Below are 18,626 nucleotides of genomic sequence, written 5' to 3'. Positions count from 1 at the left end.
TTGGCTCCTACTAGACTGCCCCACGAAGTGACCAGAGACATCCATGTCAGAAAGCAGTTCTTAACCGAAGGTCAAGGGACCAAGACAGGGACAAATAGGGAGAAAGAGGAAGACTGCTCCAGTAGCTGGAAGCCTGGACTTGAAACGAAAGTCCTGCCAGGTACGATGGAAAGAGTCCTGGCTACCACCCCTTCGCCTCTCCTGAAAAAATGTAGGGATAACAGGACTTGTTACCCAGCTACAGAGAAGCAAAAGAGATGATGGATGTAAAGCAATCTGAAAACCTTGAGGGGATCCATAAATAAAAATTATTAGCCCGTCCTATTCCGTTGTCTCCTGGACTCATCTTCCCCTCTTGTGCATACTAAGATTTGCCTCACTAAGGGTCAGTCTGTACCCTGGTTAGAGATCAGTTCATGACACACATTGAGGTCAATCAGTGGCCAGGTGAGGGGTCAATCTGTGGCCTAGGTTCTAGGTCTGGGAAGGAATAGCCGGAACCGAATTCCTCCTTCCATACTAGAACTCCTTCCTCCTTCCCCTGATGCTACCCGGTGTTGAGCTTTGTCCAAGGGAAAGGGGTGGGAGGATGAGGAAGCAAGAGAGATCCAGAGAACCAGCTGGGAAGCCTACTTCAAAGACAGTTTTATTTGGCATCATTTGTAAATAAATAAATAAATAAATAAAGCACACCCAGCATCTAGAGAGTCAAAGTGAACAGAGGGAAACAAGGAGGGAAGGAAAGAGCAGGAACAAGGATATCCAGGTGGATGGACAGCTGGACGAGGGGACGAGGGCAGGGGAAGCTGAAGCTACAGGTAGGAGGAGAAGGAAGATACCCAACACGTGGCTACTCGATACGGATGCTCCAGAACCTGATGTTCACATGTGGCATGATGTGTTCACCCAATCAAGGATGGGGAGGAGGAAAGCATCTGCTCTGGGCGAGGGAGGTGGCAGGGAGGAAGGTTAGTGTCAGCTAATGGCTCCACAATCCCCGACCTGGCTCCAGGAGGGCTCTTCAGCTAGTCTCCACTGCCCTCGACCTGAAGGAGAGAAGAAATGGCAAAGCACTCCGTTATCTTTGCCAAGAAAACCCAAATGGGGTCACAAAGAGTCAGATGTGACTGAAAAGACTGAACAGCAACAACAGCAGTAGAGAGTCCTCCTAAAGAAAAGTGCTCTAGGCCTCGGGTGAGAAGAAGACAAAGAATGACCTGGGGAAAAATAAGGGGAGAGAGGAGGAGAGAAAAGGGCCCACAGGTAGGAAAGCCCTTCTCTTCTACTCCTCTAATGACTGCTGTCACCGCATTTGCTTTCCCCTAGGCCCAAGAGACTGAAAGTTGGAAAATCGTGGAGAGGGCTAAAGTGGGAAAACCTACAGAGCCCTGGGGAGAGGGGAAAGAAGGCATCTGGAGAACTTACCTCCTCAGTAACTTCTGCAGCCTCTGCTGGCTGCTCTTCCGGAGCCCCATGCTCAGGTTGGGCTGGATTGACCAAGTCCTCCTGGGGAAACAAGAATGCAGCTGGTTAGAAGGGTTTGGGGCAGGAGCCCAGAGGGATTAGGTAGTACAGGCAGGGACACAAGGCTCAAGGAGTGGGTTTCTAAGGGTGACAAAGAGTGGCATAGAGAAAGGGTGAGGAGAAGGAAGAGGGGAGACAGAAAGGAAGGGCTGGAAGGAAGAAGGGAGACAGGAAGAGAGAGACCGGGAGAGATAAAGACAGAGGGATGGGAAGAGAAGGAAGGAAGAAGGAGAGGAGAGAAGGAAAAAGGAAGGCAGAAGGACAGGGAGAGAAATGAAGCAGAAATAGAAAGAGGGAAGAAGGGAGACAGGAAGAGAGACAGGGAGAGATAAAGACAGAGGGATGGGAAGAGAAAGAAGGAGCTGGAAAGAGAAGGAAGAAGGAGAGGAGAGAAGGAGAAAGGAAGGTAGAAGGACAGGGAGAGAAATGAAGCAGAAATAGAGGGAAGAAGGGAAACAGGAAGAGATACAGGGAGAAGGAGGAAGATAAGGGCAGTGGGATAAGAAGAGAAGGAAGGGGCTAGAGACAGAAGGAAAGAGGAAGGAGAGGAGAGAGGGAGAAAGGAAGTCAAAAGGTCAGGGAGACAAGGGAAACAGAGATAGAAGGGAGACAGGGAGAGAAGGAGAGATAAAGGCAGAGGGATGGAGAGAGAAGGAAGAAGCTAAAGACAGAAGGAAAGAGGGAGAAAAAGGGAGAAAGGAAGGCAGAAGGGCAGGGAAGGAAGGGAAACAGATAGAAGGAGGGATGAAGGCAGAGAAGACAATCTCCACTCAGACTCCCATTCTGCAAGCAGCCACTTAAATGCAAATGGAATCAAATTGAATGCAATCTCCCAAGTTCAGATCTCCCCTAAACAAGGGGTGCAGCACTTCTGCACTCACTTGGATGGCAGAATCACAAAGGGACTTCACTAGCAATGCCTTCTATAGTGTCCCTGACAACTGGGAATCCAGCTTATGAAGATGTCTAGTAATGGCCAACCCACCCAATGGAGCCTATGCCACTTCGGGATTCAGTGGCATCAAGTCTAAACCCATCTCTCTAAAATTGCTGCCCAATGCTCCTAGTTCTGCAGGAAGGGGGGCAGAGGAGGTCAAGATTAGTTGGCACCAGGCAGTATTTACATCTACTGTGGGGTGTGCAGTGAGATGTGTAAATGAAGGGTGGGAAAAGGCGTTTTGGAAGACTTGATTCTCTAGAACAATGACCCTTTGTATTTTCAAGTACTGAACTTTGTGCTTTCAGCCTTGATATTTTGCTGTACAGATCTGGGATCTTAGGACTGACTGTCCTGGCATCAGACCCATTTTCCAGATAAAGAGAGTAAGAAGTAAGAAAAAAGCCTTGGGAGGGCTGGAACCACTGCAGAAAATGTAATCCAACTCGGTGGCACAATGAACAGAATGTTGAGCTTGGAGTGGAGAAAGCCCGAGTTCCCATCCTTCTTCCTAGCTGAGGGACACGTTTTTTTACCCCTCTCAGCTACAGTTTATTCATCTGCAAAATGGAGCTAAAACCGGACTTGCCTCCCAGGGTCAATTAAGAGAAAAACTAAAGGGCTTTGCAAACTTAAAGTCAGATAGGTTTGAGTTATTTTAATCCCTTTTAATTCTTACCTTCCATCTTAGAATTGATACAGTATACTGATTCCAAGGCAGAAGTGGTGAGGGCTAGGCAATGGGGATTAAGAGACTTGCCTGGGTCACCCAGCTAGGAAGTGAGGACAGATTTGAACCCAAGACCAACTCCAGATCTGACTATCCACCGAGCATCCACTGAGCCACCTAGCTGCTCCTATTCTTCTTTTTTTAGCCAGATAATCGCTGTACCTGCTGGCTCCTTACTGGCCCAACAGGTGTCAAGAGCAGGGTCTTCTGACTCCCAGCCCAGATTTATTTCCTCGACACACTTTCCTCAAACAAACATTGATGGTTATTTGCTCGGTCCTTAAAAATCCTGGCTCCACTCTTACAGGATTCTTGGTCCCAAGCCAGACATCTCCTCTGGGGGTTAATTAATCCAGTCTCTTAGCCTGAAGTCCCTTTGCAAATTCATCTGAGGCTCACTGTTAGCCTGCCAAGGTCTCTTGTTGTGGGCAGCACAGCCAGGAGAATCTCCTTGGGCACAATCTATAACGAGGGCACCAGCGCCTTGGAACACAAGGTCCTCAGTGCCCCTGGTGGCGCCACAATGCTCAGGCACCCAGCGGGGGAAGGCTGTGCAGAAAGAGTTCTCTGGGGCACTCTCGACCTCTAACTCCAGCCTGGGTTATCCATTCTCCCTCACCAGCCCTAGAACCACGGATCCCCTGAATCCCAGCCCAGGAGTCTTTCCCTTACTCCAGGCACCTACTCATTTAGATTTGTAGCAAATTCATCCACAGTCATGGGAGAAAATGGAAACAAAAGGCATTTAAAACACAGCTGAATGGTGCCAACACGAGTGCAAACAATGGTTGGCATTTTTGTGGTTATCGTTCAATCATGTTCAACTCTTCATGACCCCATTTGGGGTTTTCTTGGCAGAGATACTGGAATGATTTGCCATTTTCTTCTCCGGCTCATTTTACAGTTGAGGAAACTGAGGCAGACAGGGTTAAGTGACTTGTCCAGGGTCACATAGCTAGTAAGTATCTGAGGATGGATTTGAACTCAGGAAAATGAGTTTCCCTAACTCCAGGCCCATTGTGCTATCAAAAACTCCCAAAGAAGTCAGATGTGACTAAAACAACTAAAGAATAGTTCATACATTATTTCCTTTCTATCCCATACAGTCCTGGGAGGTAAGAACTGTGGATGGTATTATCATTTTACAGGTGAAGACACTGAGGTTTAGAGAGTTTCAGACTTCTCCAGGTTCACCTAGCCTAGTGAGAAGCATCCAAAAATGGGATCCAAGAAATCCCTTACGGTAATAGGATGGACATGGACAGGGAGTGTCAACCCCAACCGATCTTACAAACTGTAACATGAAACAATACTGGGTCCCTACACTGCCTCCTTCACAGAGATCTGGGGAGAATAATGCCTTTTTAACTTCTCTAGGAAAGGACCAAATGAGAACCTTACTAGATGAGAGGAAGAGACCCCATTCAAAAGACTTAACTTCTGTGGGGTTCAAGTGACCCATCTATAAAATGGGGATAAACATATGCTCCCTAACAAAGAGTTGTGTTAAGAAACTACTTTGGAAAATCAGAGGTGTGAGCTCTTATTAGTCTGTTTTCTCTGACTCTCAGATCCTCTTCCCAAGGAAAAATTGCCCAGTGGAATGGGGCCCCTTGCTAGAACCAAATGCTGTTTGCTTGTTTGTTTTTTCCTCAAGACACACCAAATGGGCTATTAGGCAGATCAAAGAAATGCCATAAACTTGACCAAAATGGATTTCAGCAAAGCATCTGATATCACCCTTTTTGATTGGTGGGAGGAAGCAGAAGAGAAAACGTATTTATTAAGTACTTGCTGCTTGTGAGATGCTGCTATCTAGAACTTATTTTTGAAAGTTGTCTGAAGCTCAGAGTGGTTCATACCTATGACCACAGATTTAGGGCTTCAAGGGACTCGGGGGGGGCACTGAGGCCACATTTTACTGATAACGATACTGAGGTAGAGAGAGATTAAGTACTTACCTCGCTGTTAAGCGTTTGGGGTGGGATCTGAACCCAGGGCTCCTGAATCAGAGACTGGCAAACTATCCCCAACAACAAACTCCTCTCTAATGAAATCTTAGGGTATATTAAGCAAGCACAATGTCCCTAAGAAGGGATGTAATAGTTCTAGAGTATTTTTCTCTGATCAGACCACTTCAAGGCAACTGTGTTCAGTTGGGAACCCCCCATTTTTGAAAGGACATTCAATGAGCTGGAGCAGCTGAGAGAAAGATGTGGTGAGAGGATGGTGGGAGGACCCTAAACCAGGTCATATGAACATTGCTGAAGTGAAATAGAAATGCTTAATTTGGAGAAAAGAAAAGACTTGCGTGGTGGCATTCTCCATCACTTGGCGTCTTCAAGTAGGGCAACCACTTGTTGAGCACTTGTTGAGCATATTGTGGAGGAGATGTGTGCTGATTCTAATTTTCTATGAAAAATTCTTTCCAAGTTTTTATTTTTATAACCTAATCAATATAGTGATTTCTGTTCTTAAGGATTAAGAAAGTCCAGAGCCAAGATGGCAGCGTAGAAGCAGGGAACCTCGAAACCACCATGACATTCCTCTCCAACCAATCATAAAAGAGTGCCACAAAAAGGATTAAGAGTTAATCTACTGTTTCCCAGGCTACCAATTTAGACTCTGACACTCACTAATTTGTGTTACCATTTAATGTCACTGGATCCTCAGTTTCCTCATCTGTTAAATAAGGAAGTTGGACCTAACGACCTGTGAGGGATCTTCTAGTTCTTATGATTCCATGACTGAGAATTTATAGACCTGGGTTCTGCTTCTGCTTCTGAAGTTGACAAACTGTCTCAGTTTCCCCAGAAGTACAATGAGGATAATAATCTTTATCATTGCTCCTGAGCAGGTTAGCTGTGAGGTTCAAAGGAATCATAGGCTCATAGTCCAGGGCCACACAGGTAGTTTGTAGCAGAGCCACTGTGAGAACTAATGGTTTGGAAAGAACTTTGGGGAAGAGGCCACATGGTCCTAGTTCGAGCCATCTGGCTGTGGGCAAAGCTACTTCCTCTCTCTGAAACTCAGTTTCCTAACCTATAAAATAGGAATAGTCATCCTACTTGGCAGAGCTGTTGAGAAAAAAAGGGCTTCGTTAACCTTCAAGCACCAAAGAGATAGAGGCCATTTCAATCATTTTTAAACTTTGTCTAGCATGTGGCCATAGCTAGCTTCTGTCCAGAAGCCCCTTGGCATTTCTTGGGGGCCTCAAGGACTGATGACTTCTCTGAAATATTGAGCAGGGACAACTCACCTTCCTAACGATGCCACTAGTCACCACAATGTTTTCGGCCTCCTCCACCGTCTTATTGGCCACGGTATTCACACTGGCCACCATGGCATCGCTTACCAGGTTGGCCTGTTCTTTGGTCTTTTCGGCAACTTGTTGGGGAAGAAAAGAAAACATTTCTCTCGCTTCAGTTATTTTCCCTCCAAACTTCTCCCTCCCTCCCTCCTTCAGGATGAGGTTGTTCTGGGAGAGGAAGGGGCTCTTCACCCAAAATCCCCCATCACTGTATAATAATTCAAACTTGGCCTGGTCACTTGGACACTGAATTCTGTGTTCAATCCTCCCAGGGATGACATTCAAGTGACAGATTCCAGAATTTGGACCCCCAAATATGGCTTTCCCCTACCCGTTTGCACTCTAGATCTTCCTTTCTCCTGACCACAGGATCTGATGACTCAATGGGCACCCTTAAGGGGCATACAGGGGAGCAAAGGGCCAGATGAGGTGGGGCTAAATTGAGACAGAAAGAAGCTACAGAGATTCCATATTTTCCACTCCTCTCACTCTGACCCCTCAGTGGGGAAAGAGTCCACATAAACGGGGCTGTGCCTCACCCACAGCCCTACAAGACAGGGTTGGTTTCTAAGAAGAGGGTCCCGGGAGCACCAGCCTCCAAATGCCAATGAAATAATGAGGAGGGGTCACCTACTTCCCCAGGGCCTGAGTCCGAGTCAGGTCAGGAAGATAGTGAATGTTATGGGGAAGAGGGGGGTTCCAGGGCAGAAAAGCAAGTCACGGTCCTCATCCTGGGGAATTCTGGGATTTGATGGAGACAGCTTTGTAGAGAGAGTCCCAGTGACTCTTCCTAGAGTCACAGGTGGGCCCAAGTCCTTACCTGAGGTCACACTCTGTACTACACCCTCCTTGGTTTTTGTCCCTGTAAAGGAAGCAAATACCACATCAATTCTCAGCACATTTCAGGTATGCGATGAGCCCTAGGCTTGCTCTCTTCTTCCCATTACCCTAGTGCAGCTTCTGTGTCCCCAGGAGAGGAAAAAAAAGAATATAATGTAATACAGGAGAATGGAGGACCTTCTAATGGAAGGAATGAACTTCTTGTTCAGGTTTAAGCAGTAAGAGGACAAAAGTTGGAAAAACACAGCAGAAAAAGATTCGAGGGACACAGGACAGAGGTTAGAGGGGCGAACAAATGGAAGATGGAGAGATGAGGAGCAATGAAAGAGCGGAAGGGGCACAAAGATGGCAGGAAGAAAGGATGCAAGACCGTTTGGATAGAGGATATAACAGAGAGAGGTAGATGATGGACAGAGAATGGGAAAATAAGACAAACAAATATTGGGAGAACAGTATAAGGAGCAGAGAAACAGAAAACTGAAGTGGAGCGTGAATGGAAAGAGAAGTAAGGAAATAGAGGATGGATGGGGAGAAGGACAGGAGATGGAGAGGTGATGACGGGATAGTGAATAGGGTGACAGACGGGAGGGGACTGATAATGAAAGAAGGAGGAGGTACCTGATCCTTCCTCTTTAGCCCCCTCAGGGGTCATTTGAGGGGGGAATGGCCACGTCTAGTTCTCTCTTGGGGTAGCAGTGTGGAGAATGATGTTATAAGGTGACAGATCTTACCTTCTTTAAGCCACAATTTTGTTTATTCATTAGGGGAACTCCAGTCTATATCAAAGGGTTTGGAGGAACCCAAGAGGACAAGCCTGGACAGGATGAAAGAGTCTGAACCCAAAGGAGGAGGGCAGTAGAACCAGTTCAAGGCACAACTTCCAGGCCATCCTACCCCCAAGACACGCTGGATACCATCCCCTCCAGAGAATTCCATGCCACCCTCCTCATGATCCATCTCTCGGAATGCTCTCTCCCTAGTCTTGGGATCTGCCGAGGCTCTTTTTCAGCTTGGGACTTGCCACAGAGAGCTGGAGGAACTGTCACTGTCTGGTCCCCTGAGCTCGGGAACATCCCTGCCCCCTCCTCCTCCCATCTAGAGCCATCAAAGAGCATCCACAACATGGTGCCGTGGGGAAACCATTAGCCTTAGAGTCAGAAGGGTTCAGATCCCACCTCTGACTCTCACAAGCTGTACGGCTTGGGGAAGGTCACCGACCCTTCTCATGCTCGCTCGGTTCATTCAGGGAGGGGAGGAGGCAGCCTGCAGGCTCTCTAAGGTCCTTTAAGAGATCCAGCAGTGTCTGAGTCTGTGAACCTATCTCTGGTTCCTCGGCGTCCCTCCAGGCCCTGCCTGCTAGGAAGGCTTGAGGCAGGGGCCTGGCCTCAATGAACCCTGGATTAGTGAATCAGAGGGCAGAGGGAAATCAGCTCAACAGGATTAGAGAGCAGAGGAAAAGCTGAGTCATAAAGTCAGCTTTCATCTCAGAGCCCCGGGGAGCTGTGGCCACTAAATGGAGACACCTTGGAATTGGGATAACTGGGGATGGGAGGAATGGCGTCGTTGGTGGCGGTACTTCGGCCCCCCACCCTCTTCTCAGTCCTCAGCTCTGACTGTTCCTGGCCACCACGGCCCCTCTCTTCCATCTTCCCCAGACCCCCAACGCCGCCATCAGAAGCCAGGCTTGCCTTCCCCAGGGAAGCTGCAGGTGTCCGGTGTGAGCCCGGATGCGGAGGAGGGCCACACGTCGGCACCCGTCTCAGTCCTTAGAGGCCCTCCGAGGCACAGGCCAGTTTGCCAGGCCTGACCAATGCCCCATTCCTTCAGCCAAAGTCAGGCATGAGAGGAGCAAGTCACTGCCCCCAGGAAGAGCCTCAGAGGAAGAGGCCCAGACACCAGAAGCAGCTCAGACAATAGTAACACGGGCCGGCGAGTATCTACGTCTCCCTTTTAGGAAGAAGGAAACTAAGGCTTTGTGGTCCCGTGGCTAGTGAGGGCTGGATCCGGGACACACGGAGTCTGACTCCTCGGTGGTCTTTTTAGGCCTGGGAGACCCCCGATTGCCCATCTTGCCCCCCACCCAAGGGATCTCAAAGGAAAAGGGTCCAGGCAGCAAAGCTAAGGCTAGGGCAGAGTGAACCCCACCTGGAAGAGGAGGAACAGGGAAGGGGATTTTGCAAGGACCCTCCATCACTGTGTAGCATGTATATGTCCCAACAGCCCCCCATTCCCAGAGTTTCACGTCCCTCCTTCCCCCGGACAGGTACGTGAATCACAGAGGACCCTGCACACGAGCCAATACACCAAGCATGTTTGTGGCTGGTGCACCGCTTCCTGGGGGCTCCCGTCCTCTGGGGAAGAGGCAGATGGGAAGATGGCGACCTTCTCATCCATCATCCTGGGAGAGCAGCTCTAGGGCGTGGCCCTGGTGGCAAAGAGCCCAGTTTTCTCCTGTTCTCTCTGTAGCCTGCACGCCTCTCTCTCCCTCTTCAATCTGCCCCAGTTTCTCTGTCCCTTCCTCATGGAATGTCTGACCCACAGGGAAATCCAAACTCTGCACAGAACCCTCGACTGAAACCGAGGTAGGGTGAGGGGAGGGAGTCAAGATAAATGAGCCCCAAGGCAGAGTGGCCCTGGGAAGGAGCACCCCCATCCCAGGAAGTCCCAGGCTTCCAGGAAAGTGAGGTCAGAGGTTGGACAGCATCAGCATCAATCCTACCTCCTGCCCCCTTTTAATGACACAACAGCTGGGGCTTTTCATGACCAAGAGACCCAACAGAACTGAGGAGCCTGGAGGAGCATCCTTGGCCATGGAGGAGGGCTGGAGCAGGAATCTGACCTTCCAGGAATAGGACTGGAGAAGGAGTGGTGATAACCCCCATCTCTCCCCCCCCACCACCACTCAGCAGTCTGCGGAAGAATCCTTGGGGGACACTGGGGCGGGGTTGGTCCATGGGTGCCACATCTGAGGTCGGGGGTCTCACAAGGACTTCTGCTTTCTCTGGGCTCCCCCATAGCTATCACTCTTCCCCCCCAAGAGACTGGGGGTCCCTCCCCCCATAGTCCTTGTCCCACTTACCCACATACATCACCCCCTCCTTGGTCTTTTCAGCTGCCTCAGTGACTCCTTGCTTGGTCTTCTCCACAGCCCCCACTACACCCTCCTTGGCGATGGAGAAACCTTTCTTAAAGACATCCATGGTGGCTAGGAACGCAGCGAGCTCCCTGGAGTGGGGCAGGCTCCAGGCAGACAGAGACTCCGACTGGATGCAGCTCCAGAGAGTGTGATTGCTGCTGCTGCTGCTGCTGCTTCTGTGGTTGGTTCCTCCGCTGGTGGCCAGTTAGCTCCCTCCCTGCCTGGCTGTCTCTTATTGACAAAGTGCACTGCAGTAGAGCCAATGCCAGCAGCCAGGCAGTGCTGAAATATTAATGCTCCAGCGTGGCCGGGTGGGGAGCAGAGCAGAGATGAGACAAGAAGAAAGAAACATGGCTGGCCCGCAGCCAACCTCTGGAAGCTGCAATGCTCTTATTCCCTCCTCCAAGGGCAAACTAGTCCTGGAAGGAGAATGGGGGTCCTGAGATTCCCAGGAAGTATCCGGGGGAGCTGGGCTGGTCTATCCGAGGACCCTGCCTCAAATTAGCCCACTCGGGCTATTCCTGTGCCCTGGAACCCACTCTTTGGTGGCCACCCCTTTTCACCAGAAGATTATGAAAAATGGAGGAGGTGACCAGGGAGCAACTTACTGGAGATGAGGTCCTTCCCTCACCCCAGATCCCAAAGGATGCTGCTTCCACTCCCAAGTGAATGCCAGACTCCAGCCTTCATTTATTCTGTTCTGGCCCACCTCAACAAAGACCGAGTCAAATGGACCTTCTTTGGGTTTGGTCTCATTGACCCCTAGAATCTCAGGCCCGGAGGGGATCCCAGGGGTCAGACAACCCAGCCTATCACCAGCAGAAATGCCCTCGAAAGGATCCCTGACAAATGGTCATCCAGACTTTCTTTGAAACCTCTAATGATATTCTCAACCCAACCTCCCCTCCTCACCCTTTCCCTTCCCAAATACATAGGCACACATACTTTCTCAAGCTGGCCACTGATCCGTGAGTCACGGCTTCTTTTTTGTGATCAGCTCTTGGCCACACTGGTCAGTGATCTATTGCCTCTTTTTCGTGGGACTGGATGTCCCAGAGGGACAACAGAATGTGCCATTGGGGATCCTTGCAATCCTTTTTTCTAAACCCTGATTAACATTTGAAGCCTATAATAAACCTTAAGAAATGTTTGGATTGCAAGCAAAGGTTGCCCTATGAAGGACAGAGCTACCTAACATCGTAATGGGAAGAGCTGAAAACGAGTAATCTCTTTTTTTAAAATTGGGTTCTATTTTGCACACCCAGAAATGCTCAATTAGTCTTTGTATCATCACTTTGGCCTTTGCATAGGATTAAAAACGTCAGTTGAGTTGATGAAGGAAGATGAACAAATCTGAGTTCAGGACACAAGACAAGTCATTCTGGATTGGTTTTTATTGATTCACATAATTTTTTTTAGAGAAGCCGACTTGTAAGATACCAGAAGAATATTTTTGCTCAGTTCCTTAGAAGCTGGGACCAGATTACTAATAAAACAATGATTTAATGCTTTTTACATTGGATTGTTTCCATGAAAAAATAGGCAACCACGAATCTCCAAAGCAATACAAAACTTTTTGTTGTTGTGGCTGCTTCTGTTAGCTTTCTTAGAATGAATATGGAAAGGATCTGGCATATTTTCCAAATAAAACAAAGGTACAGTAAAAATTTCAAAAAATTCCTTGGAGAATGGGAACATTAGGAGACGGTGCCCTTTCCGAGGGCCGGGCAGTGATCACAGACCTAGAGCTGGAAGGGAACTAAAAGCTACATAGGAAGAAACTGAGGCCTGGAGATAGGAAGGTAATGTGGCTAGGGTTGCCTAGGTAATAATGAACAGAGCCTGAGTTTGAACTCAAATTGTCTAGTAAATCTTTCCTCTGCCCTCACCGAAATGTCTGTAGCTTAGGTTTCGGGGGGATGCATCTAGTCAGTTCTTGGGGTGCGAGACAGGAGAGACAAAGTCTCCCTCCCCACCTCTATCCTTTCATTTCTGATTAGATAGAAAAAGAAGTTTGCTCGCTGATGCCACCACCCGTGACCCTTGGGTCTCATTGAGTCCGCCCCACTGAAGTCCTTACCCATGATTCCAATTGGTCCTCTCCTAGAAAATGCCACAAGATGACAGAGGGTAGTGTGCCACTTCTACAACTAAGGATCCTGAGGAAACCCAAAGGAAAGGTCTTTTCCAAGGCTCCACAGAGTGCCAAAGAGAAAAGCTTGGGCAAAGGCCAGATTTACTTGGTCTTGTCCTTTACCCTCTATACCTGTCCCATTACATCCAAGACAGGATTCAATCTTTAGATTGACTTTCAGGGGGTCCTGGAGCCATTGGAGTCAAAGTAGGTACTAGAGTGGTATTGGAGAGGAGCCCCCCACTCATACACACACTCCCATTGATGGCATCTCCTGGTCTTGAATACGGGATTGGGCTAGGAAAAAACCTCTCTCTTGAGTGGACGAAGCAGCACCTCCTCTCTCTGTCCTCACCAGCTACCACGGGTTCAGCTATCCCTGCTAAAAGATGATCCCCAGGTCGACACGTCCAACCCTTAATCTCTTTCCCTAGCTCTAGTTCCACACTGCCAACGGCCTGTTGGGCATCTATACCTGGACGTCCCGCCGGCACCTCAAACTCAACATGTCCTAAAGAGAAGTCCTTCGTTTCCCCTGGAAACCCCCCTTCTGGATTTTCTCTGTTCCTGATGAGGGTGATGCCATCTTTGCAGTCTCCTATGTCAGCAACCTTAGATCTTCCACTTCTCTCTCTCCCGCACTCCATATATCTAATCTAATGCTGAATATGAACAATTCGGTCAACACGACGTCTCTTTCTTCTCCCGCAAAGCCACCCTCTTGGTTTAAACCTTGGTCTCCTCCGGCCTGGACTCTCCCAATCGCCCCCCAGGGGTCCCCTCGTCTCATCTCTCTCCATTAGAGTCCATCTGCACGGCTGCCACGCTGATGTTCTTAAAGCACAGATCTCACCGTTTCACAGCCCGTTCAAGAAGTCTCCGGCTCCTTCTTGACTCTAAGATCAAACACGAAGTCTCTGACGTTTAAGGCCCTTTTGCCATCTGGCTCCAGGCTACTTTCCCAGCTGACTTTCCATCACCCTGTTCACACATCCAACCCTGCAGTCAAACCAGCCTATTTGCCATCCCCCTCCACGACATTCCAGGCTCACCTCCCCCCATCCACTCAGAACCTTTGCACAGCCCAGCTGGGATTCAAACCCAGGTCCTCTCACTGCAGATGGGCCCTGCTTCCATGCAGAAGGTCTCGTCTGATCCCAGGGCCAGATCCCCTCTCTGGGAAGTGATAGCTCCCGAGGTGGCCCAAGGAGCCACTCTAAAGCTAACATCCTCTTCCTGTCTCCTAGGGAGAAGGGGGCTAGAGCCCCTAGTTCCTGTTGACAGACACATTTAAAAGGGCCCATCTAGGGACAGGGGCGTCCCTGAATAAACTGTGACCTGAGACCAGGCTGCTCTCTTCCTCCCTCTCCCCACGTCCCAACCCCCCAGACTGCCCCGAGCCCCTTCACAGGAACTCTCCAAGCATTGTTAGGTGGCCTCTGACATTTCCAGGCGGCTGGGCCAGGGACAGCCTCTTCCGTCCTTTGTTGCAAGAATTCAGAGTTTTGTTGTTTTTTTTTTTTTCCTTTAGAGGTTTAACTTGAAGGCTCTGGGAACCTGAAGCCTGAAGGCAGGTGCTTCAGAGCAAGGAACGAGACATGATGGGGCCAGTCTTCTCGTGCCTCTGGGGGCTCCTTGGAAGGGCAGCACTGGCAGCGTGGGCTGAAGATCCTAGGCACCATGGGGGCTACCCACAGGGAGACTTTAGCACCAGCTCCTACCCTCCTGGAAGCCCCAGCCCTCCCCGAACTGGGGAGCAGGAGACAAGGGTCCCTTTCCCCTTGCCTCTGATTCCCCCCCACCAGACAGAAGATGGACCCGAGGATCCCAGGAGAAGGTAAGGCAGTTATCTCCTCTCTGCTCCCCTGCCCCAGCCCTGTTAGGGCAACTGGACTGTGGGATTCCTCAGGATATGATCATCTGAATCTCAGGCTGGAAACTGGGCTGGGCTAAATAGCCCCTGAGGTCTCATCAAAAGCGGAGAGTCTGTGAACCAGGAAAATGAGTTTGGAGTCTGTACTCTTGTCATCTTGCAGCTTTGGGGGAAATCACTTGATTTCTGGGGCTCAGTTTCTTCATGTCATAACACTGGGATACCTTGTGAGGGACACGGCATGTCAACTAAAAAGCTTTTCAAAGCAACAGATCCATTAAAACCCAGGATCACAGATTTCAAGTTGGAAGAGATCTCAGAGGCCATCTGGTCCAACCTCCTCATTTTGCAAATGAGGAAACTGAGGTCCACTGACTTGTCCAAGAGCATTTGCCTAATAAGTGTCAGTTGAGATTTGAACCCAGATCTTTGGACTTTAAATCCGAAGCCTTTCTTGCTCTACATTGCTCATCTGTTTTCTGGAAGCTTGGCCAGGGTACGGGAGGAAGATAGCTGTCCAGAGAGGCAGAGAAGTGTCCGCTGGATAGAGCAGGTAGGTGCAGCCAGGCACTATGCTAAGAGTCAAGGATCCACAAAATGGCAAAAGACTTTTTGGGATGGGATGAACTAGATAGCTTCTGGGGTCCCTTCCAACTCTAAATCTATGGTCGTTCTGATGATGAGTAGGGGACAAGGAGCATTCTTGAGAGAGGGGGGGCTCAAGAGAACCCCAAGGGTCTCGCTCAGTCTCCTCCCCTGTTCCCAGCCCTGTTTGGGGCGGGAGTGGGCAAGAATGGAAACCTTCTATTAATAATCGAAGAGGGATAGTGGTGATGACCCAGGTCAGCTCCTGACAACTTAAGAGTTTTTCCTTGAAGGAAATCAATTCTGAAAAGGCAGCTCAAGCCAAGAAAGTGGGGGAAGGGGTGTGGAAATGGGTTTAGCCTCATAAAATAGGGTGACTCAGGCCTGAGCTCCCACACTTCTTATTTTGACCATGTGATTCAATTCAGCAACCATTTAGTAAAGAGATACCTACTATGTGCAAGACCTTGTTCTGCGAACTAAGAATAAAAAGATTTTTTTTAAATGTACCATCCCCGGGGTAGCTAGGTGGTTCACTGGATTGAGAACTAGGTGGGAGGAAGATGGGAGGTCTTGGGTTCGAATCTGACCTCAGACACTTCCTGGCTGTGTGACCCTGGGTAGGTCATTTGACCCCCATTTCCCAGCTCTTACTGCTTTTCTGCCTTGGAACTGATATCCAATATTGCTTCTAAGACAGAAAGTAAGAGTTTTTTTTTTTTAAATCTACCATCATCCCTGACCTCAATGATCCTACAATCCAACAGGGGAAATGAGATTCCCCAGCTAACTAAGCTCTGAGGCAGAAGATGAAAAGGAGAAAGGGGGAAACCAGACAAAGTTCTTTAGGAAACTTGAAGAAGAGGGATGGGGAGTTACATGGAGGAGACACATAGGATGGTCTTGTAAGGAAGGAAAGGATCTTGATAGCTAGAGACGGGAGAGAATTCCAGCCTGCTCCAATTCACCCAATGCACTGAGGCAGGGAAGAAATCAGAAAACAACAATCTCATTTGTCTAGAGCAGAGGCCATGAAGGGAAGGACCAGGAAATCAGCTTGGAAAGGCAGCCTTGAGGCTGACTGAGGAGTTTGTCTCTTATCTTCTAGTAAATGAGGAGTCACTCAAAAGCTTTGATCAGGGGAGTGGCATAGTCAAAGTTGGGCCCATTTTCCTGATAAAAGGAATGGGATGGGGAAAACAAGTATTTATTAGGTATTCAGGATGTGCCAAGCACTTTACAAATATTTTCTCACTTAATATTTTTAACCCTTTCCTTCTGTCTTATAATAGATAATAAGTATTGGTTCCAAGGCAGAAGAGCAATAAGGACTAGGCAATGGGGTTTAAGTGACTTACCCAGGGTCACACAGCTAGGAAGAATCTGAGGACAGATTTGAGCCCAGGACTTCCCATTTCTAGGTCTGGCTCTCAATCCACCAAGCCATCTAGTTGCCTCTTATTTAATTTTTAAAACAGGCCTGAGAGGGAGCTGCTATTATTATCTCCATTTTACAGTGGAAGAAACTGAGGCAGTCAGAGGTTAAGTGACTTGCCCAGATTCACACTGGTAGTAAGTGTCTGAATGTAGATCTGAACTCAGGTCTTCCTGACTCCCAGCCTGATGCTCTATTCACATGGGCATCTCGCTGCCTCTGAGGACAGACAAGAGATTAGAAGCAGGAAGGTCAGTTGCAAGACTATCTCATAAGGTCCACAGCCAGGGTGGTGGGACAGAAGGAAGATGGCAGAGCTAACTGGGAAGGTAGCTTCTCTAGGACTGTGAGAGGGATTGGTCCTCACCCTTCCCAAAGCATTGCGGATGGGGAAACTCTGCTTTCCGGCCAGAAATTGGGAAAAGTCAGCCATAATGTGAATTTCCTCAGTCTTGGACCAAAAAACAAATCAATGGACAGAGCCTGGAGGGCAGAGGACGTCAGGAGTAAAATCAGACCAAACTAGTGCCCCAAGGAGTCTGAACAACCCTATAGATCCAGGGATTATTTATCAGAATTTGTTTCAAGGTAGTTCTAACTTCAATAAAATAAAATAAATATGCAAAAACCTTTGGCTTGGGGGGTAACTAGGTGGCTCAGTGGATAGAGCAAAAGGACTTGTGATGGGATGTCCTGGGTTCAAATGTGGCCTAAGACATTTCCTTCCTGGGCAAGTCACTTAACCCCAATTGCCTAGTCTTTATTACTTTTTTTTTCTTAGAACCGATACTTAGTATCTATTCTAAGAAGGAAGATAAGAGTTAAATTTTGTTTTTGTTTTGGAAACTGTAATAGAATCGTGAGGTCTCAGCAACCTCATAACCCCAAAAGAATCTCCCCTACTCTGCTACCCTGCTACAAAATACCCAACAAGGGACTTCGCTTGAAGACAGACCTCCAGGGAAGGGCGATCCACTCTTCCCAACGTAGCCCAGGCCATCTTTGTTTAGCAGATCTAAACAAGAAGTTTTTACATTTCTTGAACTAAAGAGTAAATCATCGCAATTTCTCCTAATTAAATTCCACCTTAGAGGCTAGAGAGCTGATCCCAGAGCCCAGAAGTCCTGCCTCCAACATATACTGGCCATGAAATGTCAAACACGTTACTGAACCTCTTAGCACTCTGGGAAACTCTCCAAGTTCTAGGAAAATGCATTGATGAAAGCAGTTTCCTCATCAAAACATTCCCAGATCTATAAACTCACAAGCCCAGGCTTTATCCTGGTTGTACGATTCCATCTGACTCAGTTCTGCCCAGTGCCTTAGCCTAGCAGGAACCTTTATGATCCTGACCTCCAGTAGATTGGCTCCATGCTTTGCATCATCTGTAGATTAAGGGAGTGCATTGATTATGCCTTAATTCAAGTATTTAAGAAAAGTGTGAAGTGCCAAGCGCCAAGCCCAGCTTCTTGGGGTTCTACTAGAGCCTTCCTTCTGGGCTGACTCCTCTGAATCTGCATCCTGGTCCTATCACCCAACGTGGCATCTTTCCATCTCCTACAAGGGTGAGCTCCCCTATGACGTCTTGCTAAACTACATTCTCAGCCTTCCCCCGAACTTAGTCACTTCATCTCCAGAAGGAAACGAGGTGATTCAGGTATAAGAGCCCGTGCTGTTTCGTTGTGATCACCCCCTTGCTTTTCCAGGTGTCAGAGAAGGTAGATTGTCAGATTTGGAATCAAGAAGATCTAAGTTCAAATTCTGCCTCAGATATCTACTAGTTTTGTTGTTGTTGTTGTTGTTGTTGTTGTTGTTGTTGTTTAGTTATTTTAGTCATGTCTGACTGTGATCTCGTCTGGAGTTTTCTTGGCAGAGAAACTGGAGAGGTCTGCCATTCCCTTCTCTGGCTCATTTTACAGAGAAGTAAACTAAGGCAAAGAAGGAGAAATAACCTGCCTTTGGTCACACAGCTAGGAAGTGTCTGGGGCCAGATTTGAACTCGGGAAGAAGAGTCTCCTTGACTCGACACCTGATGCTCTATTCACTGGACCCTTTCCTAGTTGCGTGTGATGGGCAAATCATCTTATTTTTCTCAAACTCAGTTTCTTTGCCTGCAAAATAG

General features: G+C 48.4%; 2 protein-coding genes across 2 annotated transcripts in view; one reads left to right on the top strand and one right to left on the bottom strand.

The window, feature by feature from the left end:
- Positions 1-621: 621 nt before the first annotated feature.
- Positions 622-10,708, bottom strand: SNCG (synuclein gamma). Its single transcript, XM_044662889.1, has 5 exons — positions 10,421-10,708; positions 7,322-7,363; positions 6,451-6,578; positions 1,426-1,506; positions 622-1,046 (listed from the first exon to the last, which is right to left on the bottom strand). Exons 1-5 carry the CDS (start codon positions 10,539-10,541, stop codon positions 1,026-1,028), a joined length of 393 nt encoding a protein of 130 aa, XP_044518824.1. The 5' UTR covers positions 10,542-10,708; the 3' UTR covers positions 622-1,025.
- Positions 10,709-14,092: 3,384 nt separating this feature from the next.
- The window catches only part of MMRN2 (multimerin 2), a 44,385-nt gene continuing 39,851 nt past the window's right edge, over positions 14,093-18,626 (top strand). Inside the window, exon 1 of the mRNA XM_044662887.1 lies at positions 14,093-14,448. Within this exon, the coding sequence (XP_044518822.1) occupies positions 14,210-14,448 (239 nt within the window). The 5' untranslated portion in view covers positions 14,093-14,209. The remainder of the gene's footprint in view (positions 14,449-18,626) is intronic.

The sequence above is a fragment of the Gracilinanus agilis genome, chromosome 2 (assembly GCF_016433145.1).
Source record: "Gracilinanus agilis isolate LMUSP501 chromosome 2, AgileGrace, whole genome shotgun sequence".
Lineage (NCBI taxonomy): Eukaryota > Metazoa > Chordata > Mammalia > Didelphimorphia > Didelphidae > Gracilinanus > Gracilinanus agilis.
Note: the sequence above shows the minus strand (reverse complement) of the source record. Positions and strands in the feature narration are given on the sequence as shown.